This window comes from Branchiostoma floridae, chromosome 7 (assembly GCF_000003815.2).
Source record: "Branchiostoma floridae strain S238N-H82 chromosome 7, Bfl_VNyyK, whole genome shotgun sequence".
Classification (NCBI taxonomy): Eukaryota; Metazoa; Chordata; class Leptocardii; order Amphioxiformes; family Branchiostomatidae; genus Branchiostoma; species Branchiostoma floridae.
Genome location: NC_049985.1, coordinates 5,162,486 through 5,189,773, shown reverse-complemented (window position 1 = coordinate 5,189,773; position 27,288 = coordinate 5,162,486). Strand labels below are relative to the sequence as shown.

Sequence of the window (27,288 nt, the reverse complement as noted above, 5' to 3'; positions counted from 1 at the left end):
TTTACACCTACAACGATGACGTCCGGTGTCCCAGCGATCTCGCCCCCTTAGTCATAATTACGTCATATTGCGTTATAAAATTTCGTGAATTATAAACCACATCACCATCTGGAAATTTGGTAGTATCGTACAGTAAGGCACATTATTCACAGGCACATTATCACCATATGGCCTCCCGTCGGCCAGCAATGACCAAAATCCCTGTTAAAGAAGCAGCCGTTCGCCAGTATTAAACACAACATTTAACAAAACATAGGAATAAAGAAATCAGCCCAAATATAGGTTTAAAAGCATTCCTTTATTTTTTAATGCCGTTTTAAAGGTAAAACATAAACAACTCCACTAAGATGACTCACACCACATAAGGAAAGGTAATTGCTGTTTGATAAAATACTACTAGCTCATGACATTGTCTGAATGAAGAAAGGCATGCACAAATGGCATGTAGTCAAATTGTATATAGTCAACATTTTAAGAATATTTAGATTAACGGAGTATCAAACTACAACACAAGGAAAAACCTCCTTACCACCCTTAGAATATAAGTCAGATATCGTTCTCGTTTTCTTGATTAACACACGTAACGTTATAAAGTTATACTCCACAGTATTCCGTCTACATTTGATTTACATTTAGTCCTTTCTTGTGATCATGCCGCCGGGTTGGGTGACCAAAATTTGTGTTAGATCTGTAGTCATAAGTTATTTCAGAAGGTGGGGACATATCTCTAAACATCTTCTTTCTTCATCCATCACCCACTGACTAGTCACAGAGGTAGGGATTGATTTGAAAGCGCCATTTGACAGAGAATATATGCAGCGATTCATCGATCACCTGCCATTCGAGACCTTGAAGACAGAATTTGAGCCATGTATGTAATTCATAGAAGAATAAATACGAGGTGGCGATTTTTTAAAACTTGGTAATGTGAATTAATGCGGCTCAAATAGTTGAGGTAGTATAAATGATGGAATTGAGTTTTATTGGTACCTTGAGTTGGGTGAGCGGTATATAAAAATATCAATGCTTAAATGTTAAAAGGGTACACGTATGTTCACAGCGTTGCATACAGTTGCAATTTGTTATACATCAAACACCAGTTTTTTTGTAACATCAACCTTCATCGTTACAGTTATATGATTATAAAGATAAGCTTAAACATATATACAATGTATTAGTAAAATCATGACATAGTTAAGATATCCTTACCAAACATTGGACCCATTGTTTACGAAATAACACATCTATATTAGTTATTTTGCTGTACTGAAGAATTATATATATTTTTCATTTAAAGTTTTTTTCGTCTTCTCACAGACGAGTTACTGTAGCATCAGGTGGCAAGCCTGTGGTAGCAGTCCCATTCTGATACACTTCCTGGTCACCTTTTCCGTGTTCCTTGTTGGCCCGGTAGTTCTTGTAGATGGACACGACCTCCTGCACCAGCGGCACGACGATGACGAAAGCAGCGGCCAGGAAGGCCCAGGTCTGGGACACGTTCACCCAGTGCTGGAACTCGGAACCGTTCATAACTCCGACCTGATACAATGATGAAAACACTTATGAACGATGAGAACAACACCGACAGCACTCTCTGTGAATAATTTCATCAAGATAAAGAACAACAGGATGACAAGATTCTTTGCACAACCAAGGCATGAAATCTCAGTCTACGGTGAACGTCTATCACCTTCCTCGTGGCATTTCTCTATTTCACATTGCAGCTAGGTGTCACTGCTAACAATGTGGTCCCAAACGTAAAGATACACGATGCATCCGCGTATATGACTATTTCTTACGTTTGGAACCACAACGTAGTATTGACGTTATTAAGGTAACAGACTGTCACCAAAATGTCGGTTGTGACTTTATGTCTTATGTTTTGGACAAAGAACCTTAAGCGTGTTATCCCTTTCCAGCTAAAGTTGTAGACCTTAACAGTGCCAACAGGTACGAAAAAATGTCATTATCAACAAGATTCACAAGTCTGCAACATGTCATCATTGTAACCTCCAAAGGATACAAAACATTAGCAATTGAAGGGTCCTTTCAATGTGGGAATGTGCCGATCTTGACTGAAAATAAAAACAGAAACAGAAACTGTGCTTACCCCCAACATACCAGCCGGCCAGATGATAACCAGAACGAGACTCAGTCCTATCCCAGCAATCAACGCGGTCATCCGGGGTCTTCGGCAGAAGCGGCGGATCTCCTCGAAGGACGGGCGGTCGTTCAGTTTGTTGGCAGACGTCATTTTGTATGCGCTCTGGTAAAATAGGAATCAAAAAGTTCCTTCACCGACGATTCGGGTAATTAATGTACATTGCATGTGGGTCCAGGTTTAGAACATGTGACTAATGGCCTGATATGTAGGTAGCAAAGGCTTTGGTGATTTTTCAGGACTGCGTTGTTTATCCGATTACTTCACCAGCTTCTTCTATGTAACTTATACTTATGTATGTTATACTAACCTGGTAGGTGGGTCCCCAGGGCTTTAGAGGGTTGTCCACGCTGCGGGTCTTCTCCCACTCTCTCATCAGCTCGTCTTCCGTCTTGTCGTAACTCTGCACGATGCTCACCACGGCACAGATCGCGCCGCCCGACAGGATGCTGACCAGATTACCGACGATCATGCTCACCTGGTCTCCTGAGAACAACATTAGACAACAGGGTCCCGCAAAGCTATTGTCATATGGGTATAAAGGTGAACTTGAATCCATTTTTTTTACCATCGCGTAATCCTATAGTTACCTAGCCTTGATTAGGGCCATCCCTTGGATAGTGCGTTAAATGCAGGTCACGTGTTTGAACCACACCTCTAGCACGTTAACTTAAAGAACCCACTACACTTATCGAAAAGAGCAGGGGTCCTTCCCTGTGTGAGTGGATCAAGCCTTACAGTCTGGTCTCTGGCTAAACATGTTGCAAAGGTCATAGTAATCTGTTATGCCAATCTTTCCACAAATGTGGTGAAACGGAATATGAAAAATAGATATTGATATCGACTGCTTACCGCTATTTTTGATGAAGTTCCCGCCTCCGAGTCCTCCCGGAAAACTGGCGGCGGTGCCCAGCCAGCAGATCAGGGCCAGCACGCAGCCGACAGTCGCCCCGGAGATCATCCCTGCCGCCGTGGTGCGCGCCCAGAACAGCGCCATGCCGATGGGGATGACCGCGGCCCCGATCAGCACACCCATGAACAGGTACAGCCAGCCCAGGTTCAGCCCTGCATTAGGAAAATACAGTCTGTCAGTCACAACACTTTAACTACAATCGGCATACCAGAAAAAGGGCTGCGTCATATTTCCTACCCAGGGCCCGGACGAGCTGTTTGTGGAAACGAAAAACTAAGATTTATGTCAATAGATATGCAAAAGCATGCTGTGAAATTATGTTTTGTCTGTTTTGTATTGTTGTTGTCTTTTATATCGTACTTTTGGTTCCCAAAAACTGCCTGTCCAGGCGGCAGGCCCACTTGTGGAAAAGTCCCTAAGACGTTTTTGGCACTATTGACAGGATGTTCCTTTGATAAGTCTTGTGAAAAAACGATGGGACTCATTCCTGTTTACATTCCTGAGCAATAATGGTTAATTTACTCATGACAATAGAAAATGAAAGGAATATTGTGACCGGGTATCGAACTTACGATCTTCCGCATGCAAGACTTCTAAGTCAACCACTCTACGTTTGTACGTGATACAACTCTAACCGCAAATCTGAACAGCGCATGCAGTGGGTTTTCTGTTACATTTCAATTGTACCACACTGAACTATCCTGAAATATCGCATCTCAGTCCGATGTATAGGAATTCACTTAAGTTTCTATTATTGAGATACAGCATTTTCAGTCAACATTGTCGAAAGATTATTCATACTTCACTATGCTCGATGTGCGACTCGTCCAAGTGGTCCTTTTCACATCGCCGGACTTGTGTTCCAAACATTGCTACGACAACAGGAAACAACAAGCAAACAAACAAAGAAACAAACCTGCCGCGTCAGCAAGAAGGACAAGAGGAACCGTTGCCACGGTAACCACCACGATGTAGATGTTCTTCTTCCCCAGCAGCATGTCCAGGTAGTTCCGGTAGGCGGCGTGCGTGGGACATGTGTACTGGTGGAAGCCGGTGGGCTGGGCGCGCGCGTGATTCTCCTCGTGGCACTTTGTGCAGGAGGAGATGGGGTGACAGAAGCACTTCTCGTCTTCGCTCACGGGGTTCTCTCTCTTCATGCCGCAAAGGACGCAGTCGTCTTCTTCGAGATCCTACAGAAGAAGACACAAACCAATGTTATCTATCTATCTATCTATTTCTTTATCCATATGTTTGAATCTGTCTTTGATTTCTTTATCCATATGTATGTCTCTTTCCGGAGCTAGGTCTTAGTTTTCACACATCTTGTTTGTCTGTAAAAACCGGCCGAGCGCCATACCTTAAGGAGAAAAAGTTAATGGCACGTCTGCGAACAGTTTTATAAGTCACTGGGTAACAAAGTCCTTTGTGTACACTTAGTGCGTTATTCAAGGCCGTCGACAGTTAAGTGACCGTCCGTGACTTTCATCTGGGCAATTCTGGCTGGTTCTGTGACGTGTAGATAGGTGTCACTGCTACCCGATTGTGACATTTTTGTCAACGAAACGTCTGGCCTGAACTTTGGTGTCCAGTTAAAGGCACGGGTTACGCTCCATTATTTTGTTGACGTGGAAACGTAGAGGAACGTCCTGATCGCATACAAACAGCAATGATTTGCAACAATAGAAACAGCAATCTCAACACTCCCGTGACTCACCCGTCTGAAGGGGCTGATGTAGTCCTTGTAGATGTCGTAAACGATGATTGACGTCACAGCGATGACCTCAGCTGACCCGGTGGACATGACGGCCATGAGCAGCATCAGCAGGAGGATGGCCTGGCCCGTGTGGCCCATCAGCTGGTTCACCACCACGGAGGCCACCAACCCTGGAAACGAGATTCGGACGTGATGTCTTAATTTATCAGAGAGTTCAATGGTAAAATGCATCATAAAACTGTTCTCCATCTCATATGTTGGACTCATGCATAGGAATTTCGATTGACTCGGGCAGACTTATTCAGCTGGCTGGCCCAATCGCTGTGATCACGTGACTTTCTGTGCGTGTGATCAATAGGTCTGAAAGCTATCTTAAGACCATGAAAGCATTTCTCAATGCATCGGATGCATATATACTCCATATCGTCCTCCGTCTCAACATTCTGTAAACTGGAGAGGGGATGCGAATTTCAACCACATTTGACCCTTTACTAACGTCGAGGGTGCTGCACGTTATATGCCCAGAGCGATTTGGTCAAAGAGCTGAAGACCGATTGACTCAATTTACCTTTTCCGGGACGAAAGTGTAATAACGTGGGTCAAAGTTTGAATTGAGAAGAAACATTCCCACCTTTATCCACGTCCTCCGCTGAGAGCAGCTCCTTCCCGCTCCTGGTGCTGAGCGCCACGAAGGCCAGCCCCACCGTGGTGGCCATGGAGAACGGGATGGCGAACCACGCCAGCCCGCCGGATATGAACCCCCACACGCCCTGTAGGCGACAAGGGACAGTCTTTTTTTTTTATTTGCTTTGGGACAGACGAGGACAATGTGACACTGCACTCAAGTTAGTAACTTATAATAACAGTGCCACACAAATTGCCACAAGGAGGTAAAGGTTGTCTTTTACCTCGCCGATCGAAGTTAGGAACCCTTTTCTAACCTGGGTGGACTGAGGAAGTTCGTGTAAAGAGCCTTTCCCAAGGGCACAACGTCGGGCGCATGTCGGGTATCGAACTCGGGACCTTACGATTCCGAGTCCAACACTCTACCACTTACGCTAGCGCTACTCACGACGCCACAACTATTTCTTTACATAACGGAATCCGTGTCTGTCCTCGGTACTTAATTTACATATGAAGACAAATACTTGATATCAACTGGTGATAACATCAATAGGAATGCTTATTTAAAAGAAAACTGCATCGTTGTTGACGCCTAGTGCTTGGTGCTCTACCGATACTGCCTGATGACAGAAGATGGCTCCGTAGCTGACGGCGCTAGGCTTCTGCTACAGATACACGTGATGGGCTCTTTAACGTTTTTTTTGGCCATGAATATCGAAAAAAAAAACTTACCTGTAAAGGCCTCGCAGCGATGGTGCTCTGCCAATAGGCCTGGTCGCAGAAGACGGCCCCGAAGTTTCCGATGATGTTGATGACGCCGAACATGAGGCCCCCCGTGGAGAAGAAGGTGAGGTAACTCTGGTCCCTGTTCCCGGCCGGGCCGCTGCTGCACGTCAGTAGGTCGAACACGGCGTCCGCGCTGCCCAGGGGGTTCTGTGCGGTGTCCTCTCCCACAAGGTACACCTGTAGCGTACATCAACACGATAGTAGGAAACTAGGATTACATGTACTAGTAGTTTATTGTGATACCCTTTAGCTCCCAATTTGGAGCTAAAGGGTATAACAATAAACTACTAGAGTTTATTGTGATACCCTTTAGCTCCAAATGGTGCTAACCTTCCAGGGTTCGTACATACTTACATTTGTATATACAATCATACAGACACAAACACAGTTAGACTGATAAAAACAATTCCAAGATCAATGATGCATACAAATCACACAACAAAAGTCTAAAATCATATACGTCTTTCACTTTCTTGATAACTCCACCCATACCAATTATTCTATGGATGGACGGTGTCACGGTGATTTCGAGAGGGGTAGGATGATGACAACTCGGGATGGGACGAGATGGGGGTGGGGATGAAATAGCTGAATTCTAAGGGGCTTATTTACAGAGGATGACGGGACAACGCTCTCGAGGCGTCGAATGGCCTTGTAGCTAGGCTGCCGGACTCAAGATCGAGAGGTCATGGGCGCTCCGGGCTAGACGATCTGTCCGTGGTAAACTAAAATCAATAGATACTTTTGCCTGATCTTTCCAAATCATTGAAATTCAACTTCAACTATACTATCAAATAATTACCTTTGCCAGGATGGCAATACTTTTGCCTGATCAAAAGATGGCAATACTTTTGCCTGATCTTTCCAAATCATTGAAATTCAACTTCAACTATACTATCAAAACGTTACCTTTGCCAGGATGGCGATCAGGACGGCGAAGATCAAAGCGGTGTTGAAGTAGGAGACATAGAAGGTCGCGCCGAGTCCACCAATCAGCGTGTAGGAACCTGGGCATGCGCAGAGGAAATATTCCCACAGTATATTAGCCTTTGCTGATTCAATAGTCTATTGCGTCCAAATTCGGTATCGATAGTGTTATGTTCTCATCGAAAACTGAGATTCCTTCTCGCATTACTTTTTGTCGTGAATGTATGAAATTGGGGATATCTACATGTATAGATGTGCATCGACAAAACAAAACAATTTTAAAACTTAATCATTTACATTAAAAGATATCTGCCGTCAGAAAAAAGACCACAGCATATGTCCAGGCCAAACGATCCAAAAGTAAGATCGAAAACAAAATTTACATGATATACATGATGTATAGAGCAGATCAGAAGCAGGATCACCTAATCCTAACACTGGCTAAGAACACAACGGCTTTAGACTGATAGCCCTCATAGCAGGCCTTGCAAGAACTTACCGATAACAATTGCTATTGGTTACCGGTAGCTTTCATAGCAGGCCTTGCGAGAGCTTACCGATGATAATTGCAATAGGTGACCGGTAGCTTTCATAGCAGGCCTTGCGAGAACTTGCCGATAACAATAGCCAAGCAGAACGCGGCGGTCTCCGTGCTGAGCCCGTTGACGAGGGCCGTGATCGAGGCTATGCCTCCCAGCAGGCGCATCCCAGGGCTAAGTACACAACGGCTTTAGACTGTTAGCCCTCATAGCAGGCTTTGTGACGACTTACCGATAACAATTGCGAGGCAGATCGCAGCTGTCTCCGTACTGAGCCCGTTGACGAGGGCCGTGATCGAGGCTATGCCCCCCAGCAGCAGCATCCCAGTCACCAGCACGTTGGTCAGGAGGGCGAACACACAGAACACCACGTGCGCCTTCGGACCGAACCGGGCTTTGATAACCTAAAAGAAACAAACAAAAATCGACAAATAGGCATCAACACATCTCCCGTTAACCAATAGTTAGTCATGTGGGCTTTTGCAATTAACTGGGCATTTATATTCTGAACAAATACGATTAACAGAGGGCTTAAACAAAGAGCAACTTATCTGTTCGCATTTCATTGCATTATTCACAGTCACAGACACGACGGCAAATAAATTTTCAGATACAGACGCGCACAGCGCATAGCAGAAGACATAACATTGGATGTGTGAGTGTAGAACTACAGAATGAAAGACTAAAACAATATAAGAAAAGTCGACTTCTTGTACCTGCAGGTAGGTCTTAGCTCCCGGTGCCTTCATCTTCATCTCGATAGACAGGATGGCGAAGACGATGATCTGCACGGAGGCGCCGGCGGCGTACCAGAACGGGCCGCTGATGCCGAACTGCAACAGACATGAAGGAGTCATACAGACCAGGAACTTCACATGAGTCCATTGCTTATGCGTTTGTTTGTGTAGTTAGGCCCCCTTTCCACTAGACGGCGATCGCGCTGCGCACTTACTGCGATCAAAATTGATATGTGTATCCTTCACTTTCACACTGGGCATATCATACAGATTGTAGAAGTGTGACTGAGAAGACAACAAGACACACAGTGTAAAAAAAGATTCGTTTCTCTTCTATACAATTCGTTGAGCGACATGTCAGATTTTAGGTCGCAGAGAGAGCGCGGTGAGAGCGCCGTCCTAGTGGAAAGGGGGTATAAAGGAGCACTTTATACAAGGGGGTGGTGTTTTCCGACAGATAATGGCCTAGGGTAACAAACTTCCGCTCTACTTATTCTTACTCAAATTAAAGTATATCATGATGGTGACCAGCCCTCCAGCTCCATCCTGCAACTTGCTACATAATGTAATCGAACACCACAGGGTGGGCGGCTACTACTGTACCAATAACCATGGTGACAAACGTAACCGTCTTCATCTCCTCATATGCTTCATCTCCTCCTGTAAACAAATAAGGTCAATGACCTGTATAAAGTTCCCTTCCGTCAGGGTAAACATCATTATCATTAATCATCCTCTATGAGGTACAGCAAGTAAAGTTTGACTTCCAGAACAGTCTGTCTTTCATCGCTGTGAGAAGTCCCAGGCACTCTAGACCAGTTCCTGACTCAATAAGTTTCTTCAAACTTAGCCTTGGGCGAAGGACACGTGAGGGTTAACATTACCATTATGATAACATCACACGGAGTGTGAAGACTGGCCGACTGCTGCCTACCCCTGCGTCAGGGATCCCAGCAGCATAATCTAACCATGGATAGTGAGTGAGTGAGTGTGACACTAACCTTACTAGCCACCGTGCACGACTGCAGCAGCGTGGCGGCCCATGTCCACTGGGACACGATGGTCGTCGCCGTCAGACCCACGGACACCTGACCCCCCGCGTCGAACGTGGTGTCCAGATCGTCCTGGTCATGGTACACGTGCTTCCGAACCAGCGTGAAGGCGAGGGCTACCAGGCCTGAATATACAATGAATGAATGAATGACCTTTATTTTACATTTGACCTTGTACATTTGTGCTCAAACAAGCTAAGTACAGGTCGTAGCGCTAGTGATAAGGTACAATTTTGACAAAAAAGGTATCTTATCATCTCTACATCTTCATATATAAAAGATAAAAGTGAAAGTGAGTTATTCTTCCACAAGTGAGTGACAGAGAAGACAGACGCTATGTACAGTATTTACAGGATCCCTGAACGGTGAAACTTTCCCCTACACTTTTCAACAAGCACAATGGGCAACGGATTACGGCTTATCAAACGCCCCGTCATATGACTGAACCGCTTTCCGGTAGCTTTTGAAGAGAGTTCTTACGTCGCTCGAGAATCGTGCAGGAGTTGAATTGTCTGTGCTATCATTGTTCGTTCCTAGTGGCGCATAGGATAGTGAGTTTCTTTGCTATTTATACTACGTAATATTTGGACAATACAAAACGTAGATTTTCCTGCCATTTCTTTACATAGTAAGCTAAATCTACTCTTTAGCTTTGAATACTAAGGCTCAGTGGGAGAAGTTGCAACATCAGTGCATCATACAAACATGTCCACAAACTGTGATCTTCCTACATGGAGCTCCATGCTTCTTAGGGCAACATGCCCACATCTGGTATAACGTTACTTCTTCGTGACTGGAGAGTTTGATAACATATCCTCGAACACGGACCCCCATGTCCGAGCTTGGCTTAGATTGAACAAGGATCTCCCAGTTGCCAAAAACATTAATTGGAACCAGGAGCTAAACTGCCAGTCTGCTACCAATTGACCTTGATAAGACATCCGTATAACTGACTGGAGTTGATTTAAGCCGAGGCGCCACAAGAGGACACTACCGTAGTGCTTTTAAGTGGTGTGAATGTACTGATTCACCACTGTAACATACGGCATACCGTTCATGGAACTGAGGAGGCCTGAAGCCTCTGCCCGTCATTTTTAGGACCTACTACTATGTATCACAAGATGCAAGATAACTTTCTTGAAAATTACTGTGTTGCCACTGAATTAATAGTCAATGTAACGGTACAATGCCAAAAAATGCAATTTGAAGGCGACAAATTTTTACGTGCACTTATCATGCAACACACAGCGGTTCCAATTCTTAACCTGAGGTAACTTGGATATTGCTGTGAAATCGAGGCGAGATAGGCCCCAACCTCCAATCACTAAAGGTCATCTCGGGTCAAGTGGCTGTCAACTCTGTCAGCGCAATAATTTACGGGACTGTATACTAGTATGTTTTATACATCATTTGTTGTGTAATTGTTCGAAGAAAATACTGTCGTGGTTAACTTTAATGAGATCCGTCTGCAAAATCTGCTCGCAACATTTCAACAAACTACTAAGCGACGAGTTTTGATAAAGAATGGTCAGAGGCCATGACCCCGATTAACTCCTGATGCCGAAACGGTGTATCGAATAGAAAGGTGTCCGTGACATGCGCGATGTGAAGGACGGTGATTGGGTTAGTCTCTACCAGACTCCTGCCTGGCTGAATAGTAATATGGGAATTTTGCCAAGTTAGGAATAAAAGTCTAGTAGGAGTTAATTGGCCTAGAAGTAAACTTTTCGGCCGCAAAAGCCTAACTGAAAACTTACTAGTATTTGTCCCTATTTGGACAAATTCTTCTCCTTTATTTATCCAGCTGGCACGTCTGTATGGGCACTAGATTGTCTAACGTCCTTGGTTTTCTGACATATCATGATCAACCACGTGGGCGAGGCATGGGTGAAGCATGAGAGAAACATGGGCGAAGCATGGGCGAATCTCTACCCAGGGTCCATTGTCCTTACATGACACTAGTTAAAATGACTGCCACACGCAAAGGCCAAGGCAATGGCATTAATTATAACGTCCTTGAAATGGCTTTGGAACTACCTTTATCTACCCACTGCGATCCAAGTACATTTTGTAGTCATGGTGTATGCAAGGAAGTTTAAAAAAATATTTTTTTAAAACCTCCTTGGTGTATGTCAGTGTGCGCCACCCTGTCCTTGACCTTCAGCCCAATTTCTTGATAGCCAGACGGTGCCTGAAGTTCAAAAGAGTCGTGCGTAGTTTCACCTATAAATCTACCTTGTCACATCAGACTCGATCGCGAGGCTAGGTGACGAGAGGCGCCCCGGTCTATCTACTTAAGGGTGCGGTCACATAGGTCGTGCGATCGTCGTACGATTTTGATGTCATAGGATCTTGAAGAAGGCTGTGACAGAACCAAGCACCAGCATGGATCCACAACAGCATTTTGTGTGCCAAGGCAGTTGAACTTTGTAGAAAACGTCCTCCGAAATGCCCGAAGTCAGCGATCGTACAACGATAGCACGATCGACCTATGTGACCGCGGGGTTTACGGAAAAGGCTGGCCTGTCTTCCAGGGCTGTCTACCTGGGCTGTCTACCTGGGCTGGCTATCACGTCAGGCTACTTGGACCTACGAAAGCCCATTGGGACAAAAGCTGTTTTAGCAGTAGGGGTTGTTTGTGTGCAATGAAGAAGCTATGTGTGAAGCTATTGTGTGTGTTACATAACCCAGAGGTTCTGGGTTCAAATCAGTTAATATGCCACCGATCTTGTGCCCTTGGGAAGGGCTGTTAACACAACTTATCAGGCTGATTGGATTAGTCTTAAGACTGGTGGCTAGTTGGTCAAAGGTGTCCAAGAGCTGTTCTTTAGTGGTTGTCAGGGTCCCGGCTTCTGCGCCATACATTAGGATCGACAATTGAATTGTGAGGAGCTTAAAATAAGCGTTGCTAAAGTGCAAGGGTCTGGAACTGCTGCCATTCGGTGCTAACTAAGGTGACCTCAATACGACAGCAATTACCCCAGGTGTGGCCATAGGACTTAAGTTTTGAACCACTAATACACTGGGAAGGAAGGACCCTTAGTCTTTTCCGTAAGAGTGGGTTCTATGTCCTATCTGAGGGAGGGCCCTTACCAAAGCTAGATACTCTTTTCTCTACGTTAGTGAAGAGAGGAAAGTCGTGGTAAGATTGGTGACATATCAACTGATTCAAACCCAGAACCTCTGGGTTATGTAACATACACAGCTCCTTCAAACACAGTTGCTTCACACACAGCCCCTTCACACACAGCTCCTTCACACACAGCTGCTTCACAAACAGCTCCTTCGCACACTGCCACTTCACACAGCTCATTCACATAATAACACACAGATCCTTCAGACACAGCTTCTTCGCTGAGCACAAACAACCCCTCCTGCTAAAACAGCTTTTGTCCCAATGGGCTTTCGTAGGTCCAAGTAGCCTGACGTGATAGCCAGCCCAGGTAGACAGCCCAGGTAGACAGCCCAGGTAGACAGGCCAGCCTTTTCCGTAAACCCTGTGACCGCGCAGAAACCGCGCACTTTTCAAGTCGGGCTAAACATAACGCAACGATTTCCTTTAAGATAACAGTGACGGCGTCCCTACGAGTGTTTGTGAGTGCGTTGTTAGCGAGGAATCGATCTGACTTACCGGCAAAAAGCCCGAAGCCGAGTGTCATGAGCACCGCCTCGCTCAGCAGGACCAGCGGGCGAAAGTCGCCTGTCCCCCCGCCGGCAGTTCCATTCCGTCCCGTGGTCTGGTTACACGCTCCCCGAACCTCCGCCGACAGAGAGATTAGCAGAAGCACGCTCACGCAGCACTTCAGTGTCATCTTGACTTTAACTGTATGTGAGCCCAAACAGACAAATGATTAGGATTTTAACACGAGAGTGGAAAAACCCCAAAACTTTCCTTCTTTAGTACCGACTGAGACACCGGCGCCCAACTGTGTACATGTGGCTGATGCAATCATAGCTGAGAGACAAGAATATACAAACGGTAACCAGTGCTGAATAGTACCGCACATCACGAGTATATAGTTCAGCCAATGATAACTCGATTGATAGCGGTTCTACCAATGAGAGAGTGGATGCATGTCCGTCAAAAATTTGCGTTTTTATTTCACATCGCTGCCTTTTCATTAAATCGGTGGGCGGGGCTTTGGCGCGGTGTATTGATAGACACAATGAACACGACTATTCCATTTTACAAATTGCAAAAAAACTAAGACTATTCAGATTCTATTCAAGAACCTGGCTTTTGGTGGGGGACTCGTTTATCATATACAGATACGGGCATCCTGACATTAACACTCTGTGTCCGGATTCGACGGGGAATTTATTTGGATAATCCAAGCCACGGCGGGCCGGAGTTTGGAAGTTCGCTGGATTCGCTGCGGGGTGAATGACCTGGCCTGGTGTAGCCTGGGTACCATCCGTATTCTACCGGGCTCCTTACACTCACTACCTAAGAGTGTAAAGAGCCCGGTAGAATACGGATTATACCCAGGCTAGGCCTGGTGTGGACGCGATCATGATCAGGATTCACAAATCCGAATAAACATGTGCCTTGAACTTGAAGAATATTCTATATGCGCTAGAAAAGCTTTTGAGGATTGAAAAGATTTATCTTAGTACAAATAGCTACTAGTATATTTTAAATATTTTGAACATAGACAAGCATTACAAATGAAATACAAATTTCATTACATTGTATATGTACATGAATCAATCAATAACCTTTATTTATGAATAAAAGGTTAGTCAAAGAAACGCATACACAAGCAGACTAGCATATTTGGGTTTGTGTCTTTTGTTATGGTATTGTCGTTGTGCTTATTTTATTATGGGGGAATATTGAGGAATCTAACGGTTCCTAGTTAAATTGCATTCATCTTGATGGGTATATCCGGATATCGATCTGATTTTGGACAGTTTTGGGCCGGATTCGACCATGGTATGGACGCAAATAAATATCTCCAGATACGCGAAGCCCTGTACGAGGGGGTAGGCTATCATGGTCATGGTGCCCCAGGTAACATTTCATGCAACATTTAGCTTGTCACTCTACGGGATACACACAATAAGCAGCTGCCTCCTCTGGGCACACGACATTCTTCACTAATCACAGTCAGAGAATAAAAGAATGTATAAAAAGACTCAATTGCTCAGATGTTGGATAAGATAAATAGCCTGACAGACGGCAGGATGTGAACATAAAATGTGAAGGACGAAGTTGCTAGACAATGATCTGTTCGACTATACTGGGTTGTTCATATACAGGATACACTCTGTAGACATGGGTTATACTATATTTGGCTGAACTAGCTACTTTTAATGCCAACTGTTTTGTAAATATGTTAAGGACCACATTAAAAGCACAAGGAGCACCTTGGAGTTTCTATCCGACTGGCTGTAAAAAACGTTTTGCTAAACTTGAAAAAAAGTTTTGATAAACTTGAAAAATATTCAAAATTAAAACCGACTTTCATATTGAGAAATATTTCGTGCCATTCCAAAGCAAATCATTTGTATCTATATACAACAAAACTCAAATTCCTGCGCACTGTTTAGAGATGTTGACACAATAATGCAACAGCCTGTTGGTACTTAAAAAGAAATTGTCGAAGATGAGTATCATTACCTTCGCCAAGAAGGTTATATTTTGGGTAGCGTTTGTGTGTGTGTGTATGTTTGTAGGAAAACACCATAACTCAAGAACGCATGAATGGATTGTATTGATATTTGGTATGTGGGTAGGTATTGATGAGACCTAGAAATGATTAGATTTTAATTGGGCCTCCTAGCGGCTTGCTATGGTACTGCAGCGGAACTTCCGGGTTGAATATCTCGAGTTCTGAACATGCTGTGGCTATAATTTTTGAGTGGTAGACAGGTCTTGATGCCGAGAGTAAGTGGTATAGGTTTGGGCCCCCTAGCGGCTTGTTTTGGAACTGCAGGGCAGGTTTTGTGTCAGACTTTGAAAGGAAATAACTCAAGAAGGGGTTAACGGATTGTTATGATTTTTGGTATGTAGATAGCTTAAGTGATGCTTCATATAATGACATAATGATTATGCAAATTGGTATCTAATTTGCATAATTAATGAGGAAATCGTGTAAACACGCCCAGTTCCATTATAGGTCCATTGCAACATGTGACATTTGTAACTGAGAAACAGAATAATATTGATAGATACATATTATGCAAAATAAAGACCTAATTTGCATAATCATTGAGAAAATGCTATAATGTCATTGTGGTAAATGACGGGAACTTCTTACTTGTAGCATTTGGAAGCTATGTACAGATGAACATCATTGAACATCAATTATGCAAATGAGATCCTCATTTGCATAAATTATCAGAAAATGTGACATAAGCCTCCTTTCTTAACATATATTGCGTACGTCTCTTATTTAGTGAAGGAGATGATCAAGTTATATAATTTATGCAAATGAGAGCCTTATGTGCATAATTAATGACAAACACAATTGATAAGCAGTTGTAAAAGATCAAATCATTTGGCGAAGGTATGGGGTCGTGGAACTCTAGTTTCTTCATGTCATGACCCATTTAAACGGAAAACAAAGGTTATCTAACACAGGTTATCAAGTGTGTGACTAGCACAACATAACCCAAGACAAGCAGATCGAGAGACGCTCCGTGCACTTATGTCCCGGCTCAATGTCTTTCAGGACTCAGTAAGGGGTGGGGACCGGTACATCGTACCTGTACAACATGTCGAAGCCAAATATACTAAAACAGGAAGTCCAGCTGCAGTACCAAGGTCTACCAACAGGAGACCAAAGGTAAAAAACGACCGTCGAGTCAACAACATCAAACCAAATATCCTTGCAATCGCACCAAACGTTCTGGAGACATAGCGCCAGAAATACGCATCGCACATGCACAAGGTTTAGTTGACAGTTGTCGTACGATGGGTCTAATCTCCGAGCAGATGTTGGGATAAAGTTGCAAGGCGGCTGGCCTAGGCCTAGGCCTACCTGTTTAGATAACTGTAAGTAATGCTCGGAGAGGAGATAGGCGCCGCCAGGGGACTAAAAGTCTGTTGAGTCAGCATAACATGTTGTGCTGCCCCTACGGCTGATTAATCAGCCTACGGCTGATTGGACGAACGAACGAACGAACGAACGAACGAACGAACGAACGAAGTAAAGCCGGCCCGTCAGAAAACTTTACAAATGGTCACCAAACAAGCCTCCTAGCATCATCATGTGTCATAGAAGACAAAATTGCATGGGAAATTCTTCGGACGGGCGCGGACGGGTCGCAGAAAATACAACAGACATTAGTACTCACGATGATCACCTTACATTGTTGATTTTGATAGGTAAGGCCACAGCAAGTAAATTTGAAGGATGATATCAGAGCGCTCATTTATTTTCGCCTGATACTGAAAATAAAAACTATTTTCCCCCTCTCTAGATGGTCAACATGACAAGAAAGTACCGAATTGTCGTGTTGTAACCTTGTATCTGTAGAAGTGACACTAGTGAGGAAGCCATGGATGTAGCTGTACAGATGAAAATAGTTCGATAGTCATAAAAGTGGTACCATGTAACCAAGGCTGTGGTTGTTAACTTGGGATACTAGTCTACCACACCAGTGCCACGTCTTGAATACAGGAATAAAAGCACGTTATGTTCATTCACTTCAATTATACTTACAGCATTTATGGTATTATCATGGGAATTTAGCTACCTTGTTTTTTATCCATCTTGTTATTTTTTTCGCCCTCTCTCATTAAATTTGGAGTCTACAGAGATTGGCGTTTTTCCCTACAAACCTGGAAGAAGTCTATTAACGTTATAGGCTAATGTTAGGAAGGATGAAATCTTAGAGAAACTGAAATGTCACCAAATACCCCACTGGTCATTCATGCTGATAAGGGCACAGGCTAGTGGTCAGTCATCTGTGGCCATGTATTGGTTTGGAGGATTACATTTTTTTAAAGATAAGTCTGTATCATTGCACAGAAAGTGGGATGATGAAACAATGGCGATATATACCCGGTAAATCCTGTAATAGTTACTGTGGGCGACACACGGCGCCAGTTTAGATTTACTGGATACAGCCGTCGCTATTGGTAAACCCTATTTTTTGTGTGAAGTAGGTCCTCCATATCTAACTTTAGATGTTTTTTAAGCAATTAGGAGATCAAGTTTCTGGTACGTCTGGCTGGAACGTCTAGGAAAGCTTGCCTCAAAAATAGCGATAAATCCTACACAAATCTTATAATCGTTGCCTTAAGAACTAAATGCCAAAACAACCATTACCAGACTTACTTGCTAGTCTGACTAAAATCGCGCTCCTACTGGCCACCACCCACGAGATGAGGGGGGTCATTAACCCCAGCCAGCAAGAGGTTGTGTAAACACATGTACAGACTAACTTACTTGCCATCTATCGCTATTAGAAATTTCTGCTTTCCGTGCAGTATACAGTGCAATTATGTTGTGACACCCCTTCCACTTTGGTCTACATGTAACTCATCATGTAACGGCATGGCATGTAGGAGTATCTACTATCAGTATCATCCTAATGTTGTATCTTTAAGCTTAGAACAGGTGCGACCAGGTAGGTGATGATTAGGGATGCCACACGGGGCATAGAAGCGCGGAACAAGGGCGGAAGGTAGCGGGAAGGATTGCCGCTAGCCAGAATGGTAAAGGTGTTGGTGGTGTTGGTGGTCACGGTGGTGGGCAGATGGTCGACAGGGAAACGCGGGTGCATGAAAGCGAACAATACTCGATCCACCTACACACGCTCTCGCCAAGCACACATACTAGAGAACCAACTTGAAGACTCCTTCAGCGTAATCTCCAAGCAGATCCTACGGTAGCATAAGATAGTATCAAAAGCTGCCAGAGGAGTGAAGCCGGCCTAGCGAGGAGTGTGTTTGGCTACCATTGACTCCCTTTGACCAGCTATACTCCTTCTTAGCCAGCTTTGATACTATCTTATGCCACTGGCAAATCTGCTTGGAGATTACCTTCAGTGCAGAAACGACCCACTTACACCCGATATCAACCCCCACGCCTAACATACGAGCCGAAGCTTTCCCGACACAACAACATGTACAGTCTGTGGATTATGTATGGGCCACTAGAAACTACAAAATCCTGCAACTAAGCAATTCAGGGTAACCGTTACTGTACAGTACTACGCGAATCTCCAATACATAGAAATTTCAATAAGAAAGGTGAATAACTTATAAAATTCGAAAGGGCATCGTATCTGGAGCATCCCATGACAAAGTGAAATTCATTATCAATTTGCGTTGGACGAATCCTGTGGTCAGCGGCTAACGTTACATTGTGGCCACTCCCTCACGGTTTCTAATCTATGACTGTTGATTCTCAACTGTGTTATACACGTAACACACCGGAGGACTACATGAGTAAGATAGAGTAAAAAGGACCGTATATTGGTGCCATCCACGGTCGCGGTATCTATCAAAGTCTACAACTGTGAAGGTACTTACGCGATATACGTGAGTTTCTTGTCAGGCCGACCACTTGCGTCTGGGGTTCGTCTTCCTCTCGGGACTGGAAATGGAGGAATGTCAGGAGATAGAGAAGCACCTGTTCACGCCCCGCCCTTCAGTTATGTAAATTACTAATTACAGGTCCATTCCAACTGTCAATCACAATAAGCTGCTCAACCAATTACTGCATGGTGATCATCAGTTCGACCAATGACAGAGTGGCTACATTGCTTTTCATTTCTACGTTCGGACGGAACTAGCAAGTGAAAAGATGTAGCCACTTTAGACACAACGGATGATGATGCCCAGCAATGGCTACATGAGCGAAGACTGTTGAGATTAAAAGAAGGGACTGAGGTAATGTTACAGCATTAATGGTGTGTTACCGTGTGTATCATGGGAATTTAGCAACATTGTTTATTTTATCCATCTTGTTATTTCTTCGCCCTCTCTGATTAAATCTGGAGTCTACATAACATTTACCTGCTGTGGCCTAACGCGGATTAACAACAGAATGAAACGTTGTCTAGACTCTATCTACACATAACCATACGTACGGACAAAAAGCACATACGGCGGGTGGTGCCCTTAGCTTAAGGCTCGTTCTCATTGAAATGTAAAAAAATGCTGTCGCCTGCCTTTACAGCCTTTACACTTGATATGGCGAAAATTGTGGACAGTGTCACTGCTCCCTCAATATTTTTCCACAACCCCTGTAATGTTTTACAATAGATGCACCACAAAAATCGTGTTGGTTGATGGCTTGGAAGAAATCATAGCCACGGGTAGTGGTGCGTACCTAAAGCCCGGACTTGGAATTGGACCTAAAAATGTTTAGGTCCAAGTCAAAAAAAACCCTAAATGTCCGGACTCAAGTCCGGACTTGCAAAAAGCTATCTGTCACTTATATTCCCTTTTATTGTTCTAAACCATCTAAAACCTTCCATAGACAGTGAAATTTGCACTTGAAAAAGCCAAAAACATTTTGTGTTTACACTGGCTGTATACAATTTGCATGTATTTTTCACATTGCATTTCAGTTCATGCTAACATGCAATTTTATATGCACCATCCCCCCTCCCCCTCAAAAAAGAAAACTTTCTAGCGCACATAATACGCAATGATGGGTTCAGGTCCGGACTTATAAGTACGGACCTGAACCTGAACTGCTGGACCTGAATCCGGACCTGAACCTGAATATGAGTTTAGGTACGCACCACTAGCCACGGGTGGGATTTCACTCCCTGAAAATGGCTGTCACCTGAGAAGACACGAATAATTCACATAGTAGCCCCAAATGCAACAATTTAGTTCCCAAAATGATTGTTCGGCAGGTGAAACCAGCTACCCAGGCTCTCTGACAGATCACGTCAAGTAGCTACTGCCACGTGATCTTGGAGGCCGTGTAAGGTGGTTTATGCCTGACGTGTAATTGTCGGCAGATGTGTCCATTATATAAAAGGTGCACTGTGACATGAAACACTGCATATATTATTACACTATATTGTAGTTCCCGTGTCAAGTTGGGGCATGCAGCCACTAGTATCCACTGTCTCTAAGCCACGTTTTCCGACATAAAAGTCACCAAAACAGCCCCAGTAAAACGTAAGACGATGAAAAAGCCGTGATGTCTTTGTCTACCGGTCTTCTGGACTGTTTCAAATTGAAGCAAATCAATAGTCCCTGATATTTACATCCAGCTCTGAAGCATAAACACAATAATGAAAATGTAATATGGAATCTTGACTAGGTTTGATTTTAAAACTGGACGGTGCGGATATTAAAACAGTAGTCTTGGAAAAGATCAGATACGGGGTCAGAATCGACCCAGTAGGTCACTGCTTAATTGGTTCTCAGGAAGCACAAAGGCTTTGTGATTACCCGCCATGCGCACATCCCTGTTTACTACCAACAGCACGATGAGCACTCCACGTTTACTATCAACAGCACGGGGAGAGACGGAGAGATCTGAGCGAGTCAACTCGGTACAAGACGCGAGCTCTCCACGTCCGTCGGCCTAATTTCAAATGTGGTAATAACTAATATAACGGATATACCGACTCCTTGGTCAGCTTAGCACATTATACCACCGATAGATCTGCCTGGAGAGTACTGTTTCCTAGCAGTGCCATCACCAATCTCAAGTTGGATAGAATTAAGGGATTACTTGAATGGACTAAAATTCACATGTCATTTGTAAAATAAACGCAAGTAGATTATCATCGGACTGAGCAGAGAACCCATGCTTATAGCCTTTCACAGCTTAAATTTACATATCTGATATTTTGTAAAAGAAAAAACAACAACAACAACAACTTGGTACTCAACAGATTATATTGACCCCAGTGGGGCTCCTCGCGCTTTGTTAGAAATAAAAAGTAAAAATCTGGAGATTTATACCAAAGATTTTGAGATGTTTTTAGTCAATCTTGAGATGTTTAAGAAAAATCTCAAGATTCTTTGCCTTATGTTTTAAAAGGTGCTTTGAAAAAGTCCCATGTCTAGAAAACACATTGAGATCATTTCAAAGAATCTTGAAACTTTTTGAAAGATTGTTTTAAAAGTTCTCAAGATTGTTTTGTACGATCTGAATGATTGTCTTGAAATATCTCAAGATTGCATCTAAAGTGTCTAAAATGTCGTGATTAACCACAAAATCTAAAGATTTTTTTCATTTTCAATGATGCCTGAAGACCCCAACTGGGGCCATTTTGATCCGCTGTGTTAAAATATCAGATAGATAACTTGAATCTGTAAACGGTGAAAAGTATTAGTCCGAAGTGCGCAGTCCAATAATAATCTGGCGGTGACCAGCTCTACAAGACGAAACTATTTCATACGAAGCGATATATTCCTTACCTGCAGCCGGTGATTTACATTTGTGGTGGTGATGTTTATTGAGCTATTGAGGGTCATTGGGGAGAGATAAAAATCTGAGATATTTAAAAAGTATTAAAGGCTAAAAACAAGGATCGTAGCTAGGCGATTCATCACGTATATCTCACACTGTCACAAATCATACACTGAGGGATGTATAGAGAGACAGAAATACACGCGATATAGCTATTACACAGACACATACACGTACACACATACACATGATAATAGCCACCACACAGACACATACACATACACGCACACACGCACACACATACACATGCAATAGCTATCACGCACACACAGACACACACACACGGAGACAGACAGACAGACACAAACACACACGATATAGCTCTCTCTGTCAAACATACACACAGACACACATATGATATAGCTATCACAAACACGCACATACGCACACACACACATACACATGATATAGCTATCAAAAATACGCACGCACTCACGTACACATGATATAGCTATCACACACACACACAAACACACATGATATAGCTATCAAAAACACGCACGCACACACACACACATGATATAGCTATCACAAACACGCACGCACACGCACACACATAGCTATCACAAACACGCACGCACGCAGATATGTTTTGGTAAGTGGACAAACATTAGTAGTGACTTATCCAAGCGCCTCATGGTAATTTGGAAGTCAATTATAATTCATTTATTGGCCAGTTGTACGTTTCTACATTGCGTAAACAACAGATATAACATAGTAGATGTTTTGATTAAGAGCACTAAACACATATCATGTGAGACATATCAGAGCTCGTTTGAAATATGTAGCCTCCAGCGGGCCCTTCTGGAGATATACCTGATAGAAGTGTCTAGTCTTTCAACTCTATTTGTGTCATTATGCAGGAGTGACCATACCTGTGAAATACGGTAAAAACAAAACCGGCATTTGAAGGACGATCCTTTATATTACTGGTGTACAGGTAGAAAGGTTTACAAAGGCACCGCCAGTGTTATGTATCGCCAGTGATATTTTGCTTAATGGTCACTTGGTCAGCTACTCTATTTTGAGCGGCATCAACTATGGGTAATATTTACAAAATGCCGAAAAAGGAGGATGTCAGATGAAATCTCAGCTTTGCTTGTTTTCTGAAACGATCGCATTGGTGAATAAAAAAAATCCTTTTATCGAAAGATATTAAAAGACAGAGTCAGAAGCAATAATAAAAAAAAGAACAAGAAACAGTCATGCCTTCAAATACCAGAGTTACCGACCGGGTCGTCCGGTGTAATATAACCAGCTGCTGCCGCGCCGCGCGCCTGCGAAGCTGGTGTGTTACGCCGAACGGCGGTTATACCGGCTATATAGATACAGATACAGACTAATAAACTGGTGGACGTACCAACTGATAAGTATCTAATTCCAGCTCCAAAAAAAAAAAGAATAATACATGTCAATGGATAATTGCTTTTGAGACCGATAGAAATGGTTTGCTGGCGAGATACGTGCACGAGATGTGCGCATCACCGTTTACTAACAACAGTACGGAGCCACATGAAGAGATAGCATCTTGGTACAAGTCGAGCTCGCCACGTCTGATGGAATGATGTCACCTGATAGTCACGTTGGTGCTGACGTAGACCAATGGGAAGAGTCCAGAATCCCGCCACATCACGGCTCTTACCGGACCCGCCCGCACACTTCACCGGGGTCTCTCGTCTAGACAGGCCGCACTTCGGAGAGAAGACAGATCTAGAGCGGAGCGTGGTTCGGAGAGAACACAGATCTAGAGCGGACCGTGGTTCGGAGAGAACACAGATCTAGAGCGGACCGTGGTTCGGAGAGAATACAGATCTAGAGCGGACCGTGGTTCGGAGAGAACACAGATCTAGAGCGGACCGTGGTTCGGAGAGAACACAGATCTAGAGCGGACCGTGGTTCGGAGAGAAGAAAGATCTAGAGCGGACCGTGGTTCGGAGAGAACACAGATCTAGAGCGGACCGTGGTTCGGAGAGAAGACAGATCTAGAGCGGACCGTGGTTCGGAGAGAACACAGATCTAGAGCGGGCCGTGGTTCGGAGAGAACACAGATCTAGAGCGGGCCGTGGTTCGGAGAGAACACAGATCTAGAGCGGGCCGTGGTTCGGAGAGAACACACTGAGATCTAGAGCGGACCGTGGTTCGGAGAGAAGACAGATCTAGAGCGGGCCGTGGTTCGGAGAGAAGACAGATCTAGAGCGGACCGTGGTTCGGAGGAGACTTACCTGTTCTCTACCATTGCCAGAGTGCATCAGCTGGTAAGTAATGTTGTCTGCCTATGAAAGTCCGAGTTCTCTCCGTGTTTATTTTGATGCGTAATTAGTAAATAGTAAAACATGGAAGATGTTATGCAAAAGTAAACCATGGGTTCAAATGCAAATTTTAAAAAAAATATTACAATGGAGAATAAGTAAGGCGTGTTCATAACGAATCTACTTGGGATATATTGATGTTATTCATTCTCTGTTGAGCGAATTTACCCCTTACCGTGTTTGAAAACATCCAAAAATTGACATTCAGTCCTTTTTATGACAATCACAACATGCATTTAGCCACGCACCACAAGAGCACCTTCTTGCACACAGCACTCGACCGCACAACTCAGAACCCAGCACTGTGTACCTCCGCTCTAGCATGTGGTTCCAAACATTGCCTGCTAATTTCATCAGTTACGAACAAGCTTCCACCAAGCAAGCATCTATGATCAGTTGGGCTGTTTAAAATGGAATTTCTCATCGCCAGTCATTAACTTTGGGCGTCGGAACTCTTTTAGTGCCCATTTGGAGTAATGCCTGAATGAAACCATAAAAGCAGGAAATAGTTAGAAATTACTAGTATAGGTAATATTCAATATTGATAAGAAAATAGGATGGAAAACAAATCAAGAGTAAATATTTATATTTTACCTGATCTTGAAAGTCGTGAAATGCTGTCCTGGTGACGACTGAATCTTGAGGATGCCGAAAAATGGAGGTACAAACCATTATTATATATTAAGCTCCAATCATTTACCGTAAATTTCCGGTGTGTTCACGGTCCTTGGTGGGACCTTACCCCGGCCGGCCAGGTCAGGAAGCACGCTCGGAGGATTTGTTGTTCCTTGAGGCATTCCATAGAGGTTAATTTCCCACACTCAATCCTAGGCCCAGAACGGCCGACTTAGCTAAAAAGACCTCATTTCACCGTAGGGGCAGCAATGTAGACGTCTCTACCCCCATAGTGTTTACGAGACTACAGACCGCCCATTCACCATTTTGATAGAGTAACCTGGTCTCAACCATGTAAGGCATTAGAGGCAAAATTTTCTCGGGGGCATGTCGACCTGCGTGCCGACAAGCTAACGTGTGTAGGCCCTTCCCTGACATCCTGCTATCCTACTAGCCCCCAAACTGACAACATCCGTGTTTACCCAGCGAGTTTTAAAACGGTTGGGGGGGGGGGGGATTGGCCGGATGTTCGCTTATGGAGGGACGAAACCTCAATCATGGCCTCGAAACTTGTCTTGTGGGTGACCCGAGAACCTAGTGGGCCAGCCGACGTCCGTCTAACATATCCTCTTTTGATTTAACAACAAGTTGTACATTTGGAGACTAAAGATACGGTTAAATGTCTGCACATTACGCGTCCTGTAGGTTGGGTGGAAATTTTATTTCTTCGACGATTCCGCGCAACAAGAACCTTCAACGCAATTATCTGTGTAATGTTCGTCCAACGTAGTCTATAAGGACACAGACACACAGTAACCACTGATTATGAAGCTAACGAGTTCCCTTCATACCAGGAAACACCGATGTTGCACTTGAGACAGGGTAGCTGCGGTGCAGGGTGATTTTCTGCTCCTTTTAATGTTTAGGTCCTGTGCCCGTCAGGGATGTAGCCCCGGCCGGGCTCCGAAGCCAAAATTTTCCTCGGTGGACTGCTGGATACCGGAGGGTGCACCTCGATGTTACTCACGCTTAGGTCACGGCGTCTATTTGGTACCGGGTCCCGGGTTTATTCTTAGTCCGACTTGATTCCAACAATTAGCGCAAAGATAACCCGGGAGCCACAAGGTGCCCCATGATAACACGTGGTGTTTACGCCCGAAAGTGCAAAAAAAAAAAAAAAACAGTCCGGGAAACACCATGCAGGGCCCCTTTTCATATTGGGACCTGAGCCTAAGGCGCGGTCAGATTCAAGTCGACTAGCTAGCAATTTTGCCTACTTGGCAAATGGAGATTGCTAGTAGGTTTGATATTGCTAACCGCAGTAGAGATCTGCTTGGGGAATACTTAATTTAAGGCTATGAATGTATGCATCTTGAATTCTCGTTCTTTCATAGACTCCCACACGACAAACATGCTGGGAAAACTGCTGCTATCCACCGCTGTGGTGCTCGCCGCCTTTCACGGGTCCGCCGCACAAAGTATGTACTCATGATTTTGGCGACGCCTCTGGGGCATTCTCCTTCACTAACGTAGTTTCCAAAGACTTCGGCTGAACTATTCCTAACAGAACAAATCTCTACAGGTCACTCCATTTTCATATCTCAACTTTGGAAAGTATATGCACATGTACTCACCACTGTAAATTGTAACTACAAATTGATGGGGTGGCGATTTCCGTTGAAAAATGATGTTGGTCTGTTGTGTATAAAATGTTTATGCCAATACTGCCCATACACGGAAATATCCTTTCATCTGCTGATATCATGTACACCGGATACGTTCATTTCACTCTGCAATACATGTAACATAAAAAAAGTATCTCTTACTATAAGATAGAAAGAACAACATTATTCCTTTATATATAGAAACATAGACTGCAAAAAGACCCAGCTCCCAGCAGATGTCTGGAGAGGATAAATCGTTCTGTTTCCGTACAGTAGCTACCCGTTTCGGTGGCAAATGGAACATGGCTAGTTATAGAAATGGGTCTCCCCCAGCATTTACTTGGAGTTTACAAAAGACTTACATAGTAATTGATAAAAAAGGTCCAATGATTGTATATTTGGCTTTAACCGTGTCTTAAAATTTTGTTTTTCAGAAATATCCTGCAGTAGGGTGCGAGATGACGCCATAGCTGCATGTGGTGGCGCGTCGGGATGTTACATCCCAGAGTGCAACGATGACGACTCCTTCAAGAACCCCCAAAGCGGAACATCCCGCCGCTACTTGAACTGTGTCAACCCTCTCAATGGCTTTATCTTCCAGGAGACTGCTTGGCGACCGAGCAGAGAACCGTTTCCACCTAACTGCATTTATTACTGGCTTACACACCGTGAGCTTTCCTTCATTGGACACTTCTGTCAGACCCTGTTTGATCTCGCAGATTGCTGTGACTCTGTTTCTGAGCATCCATGCTTAATTGTTCGTGTGTGCACAAATTTGCACCAAGTGTACTTTACCTAATCTCCAAGCAGATTCCTCCGGTGGCATGAAACAGTAACATAAGCTGG

The 27,288-nt window shown here is 44.0% G+C and overlaps 2 protein-coding genes across 2 annotated transcripts in view; one reads left to right on the top strand and one right to left on the bottom strand.

Moving 5' to 3' along the window:
- Positions 1–279: 279 nt before the first annotated feature.
- Positions 280–19,010, bottom strand: LOC118419538 (urea-proton symporter DUR3-like). The gene is made up of 14 exons (XM_035825970.1): positions 18,941–19,010; positions 13,085–13,276; positions 9,403–9,578; positions 8,381–8,497; positions 7,897–8,068; positions 7,108–7,205; positions 6,145–6,375; positions 5,420–5,558; positions 4,789–4,958; positions 3,991–4,264; positions 3,014–3,226; positions 2,472–2,647; positions 2,111–2,266; positions 280–1,539 (listed from the first exon to the last, which is right to left on the bottom strand). Exons 2-14 carry the CDS (start codon positions 13,263–13,265, stop codon positions 1,312–1,314), a joined length of 2,331 nt encoding a protein of 776 aa, XP_035681863.1. The 5' UTR covers positions 13,266–13,276; positions 18,941–19,010; the 3' UTR covers positions 280–1,311.
- Positions 19,011–23,597: 4,587 nt separating this feature from the next.
- LOC118419550 overlaps positions 23,598–27,288 on the top strand; it is an 8,185-nt gene continuing 4,494 nt past the window's right edge. Inside the window, exons 1-3 of the mRNA XM_035825986.1 lie at positions 23,598–24,109; positions 26,173–26,256; positions 26,877–27,110. Coding sequence (XP_035681879.1) covers positions 26,190–26,256; positions 26,877–27,110 — 301 coding nt within the window. The 5' untranslated portion in view covers positions 23,598–24,109; positions 26,173–26,189. The remainder of the gene's footprint in view (positions 24,110–26,172; positions 26,257–26,876; positions 27,111–27,288) is intronic.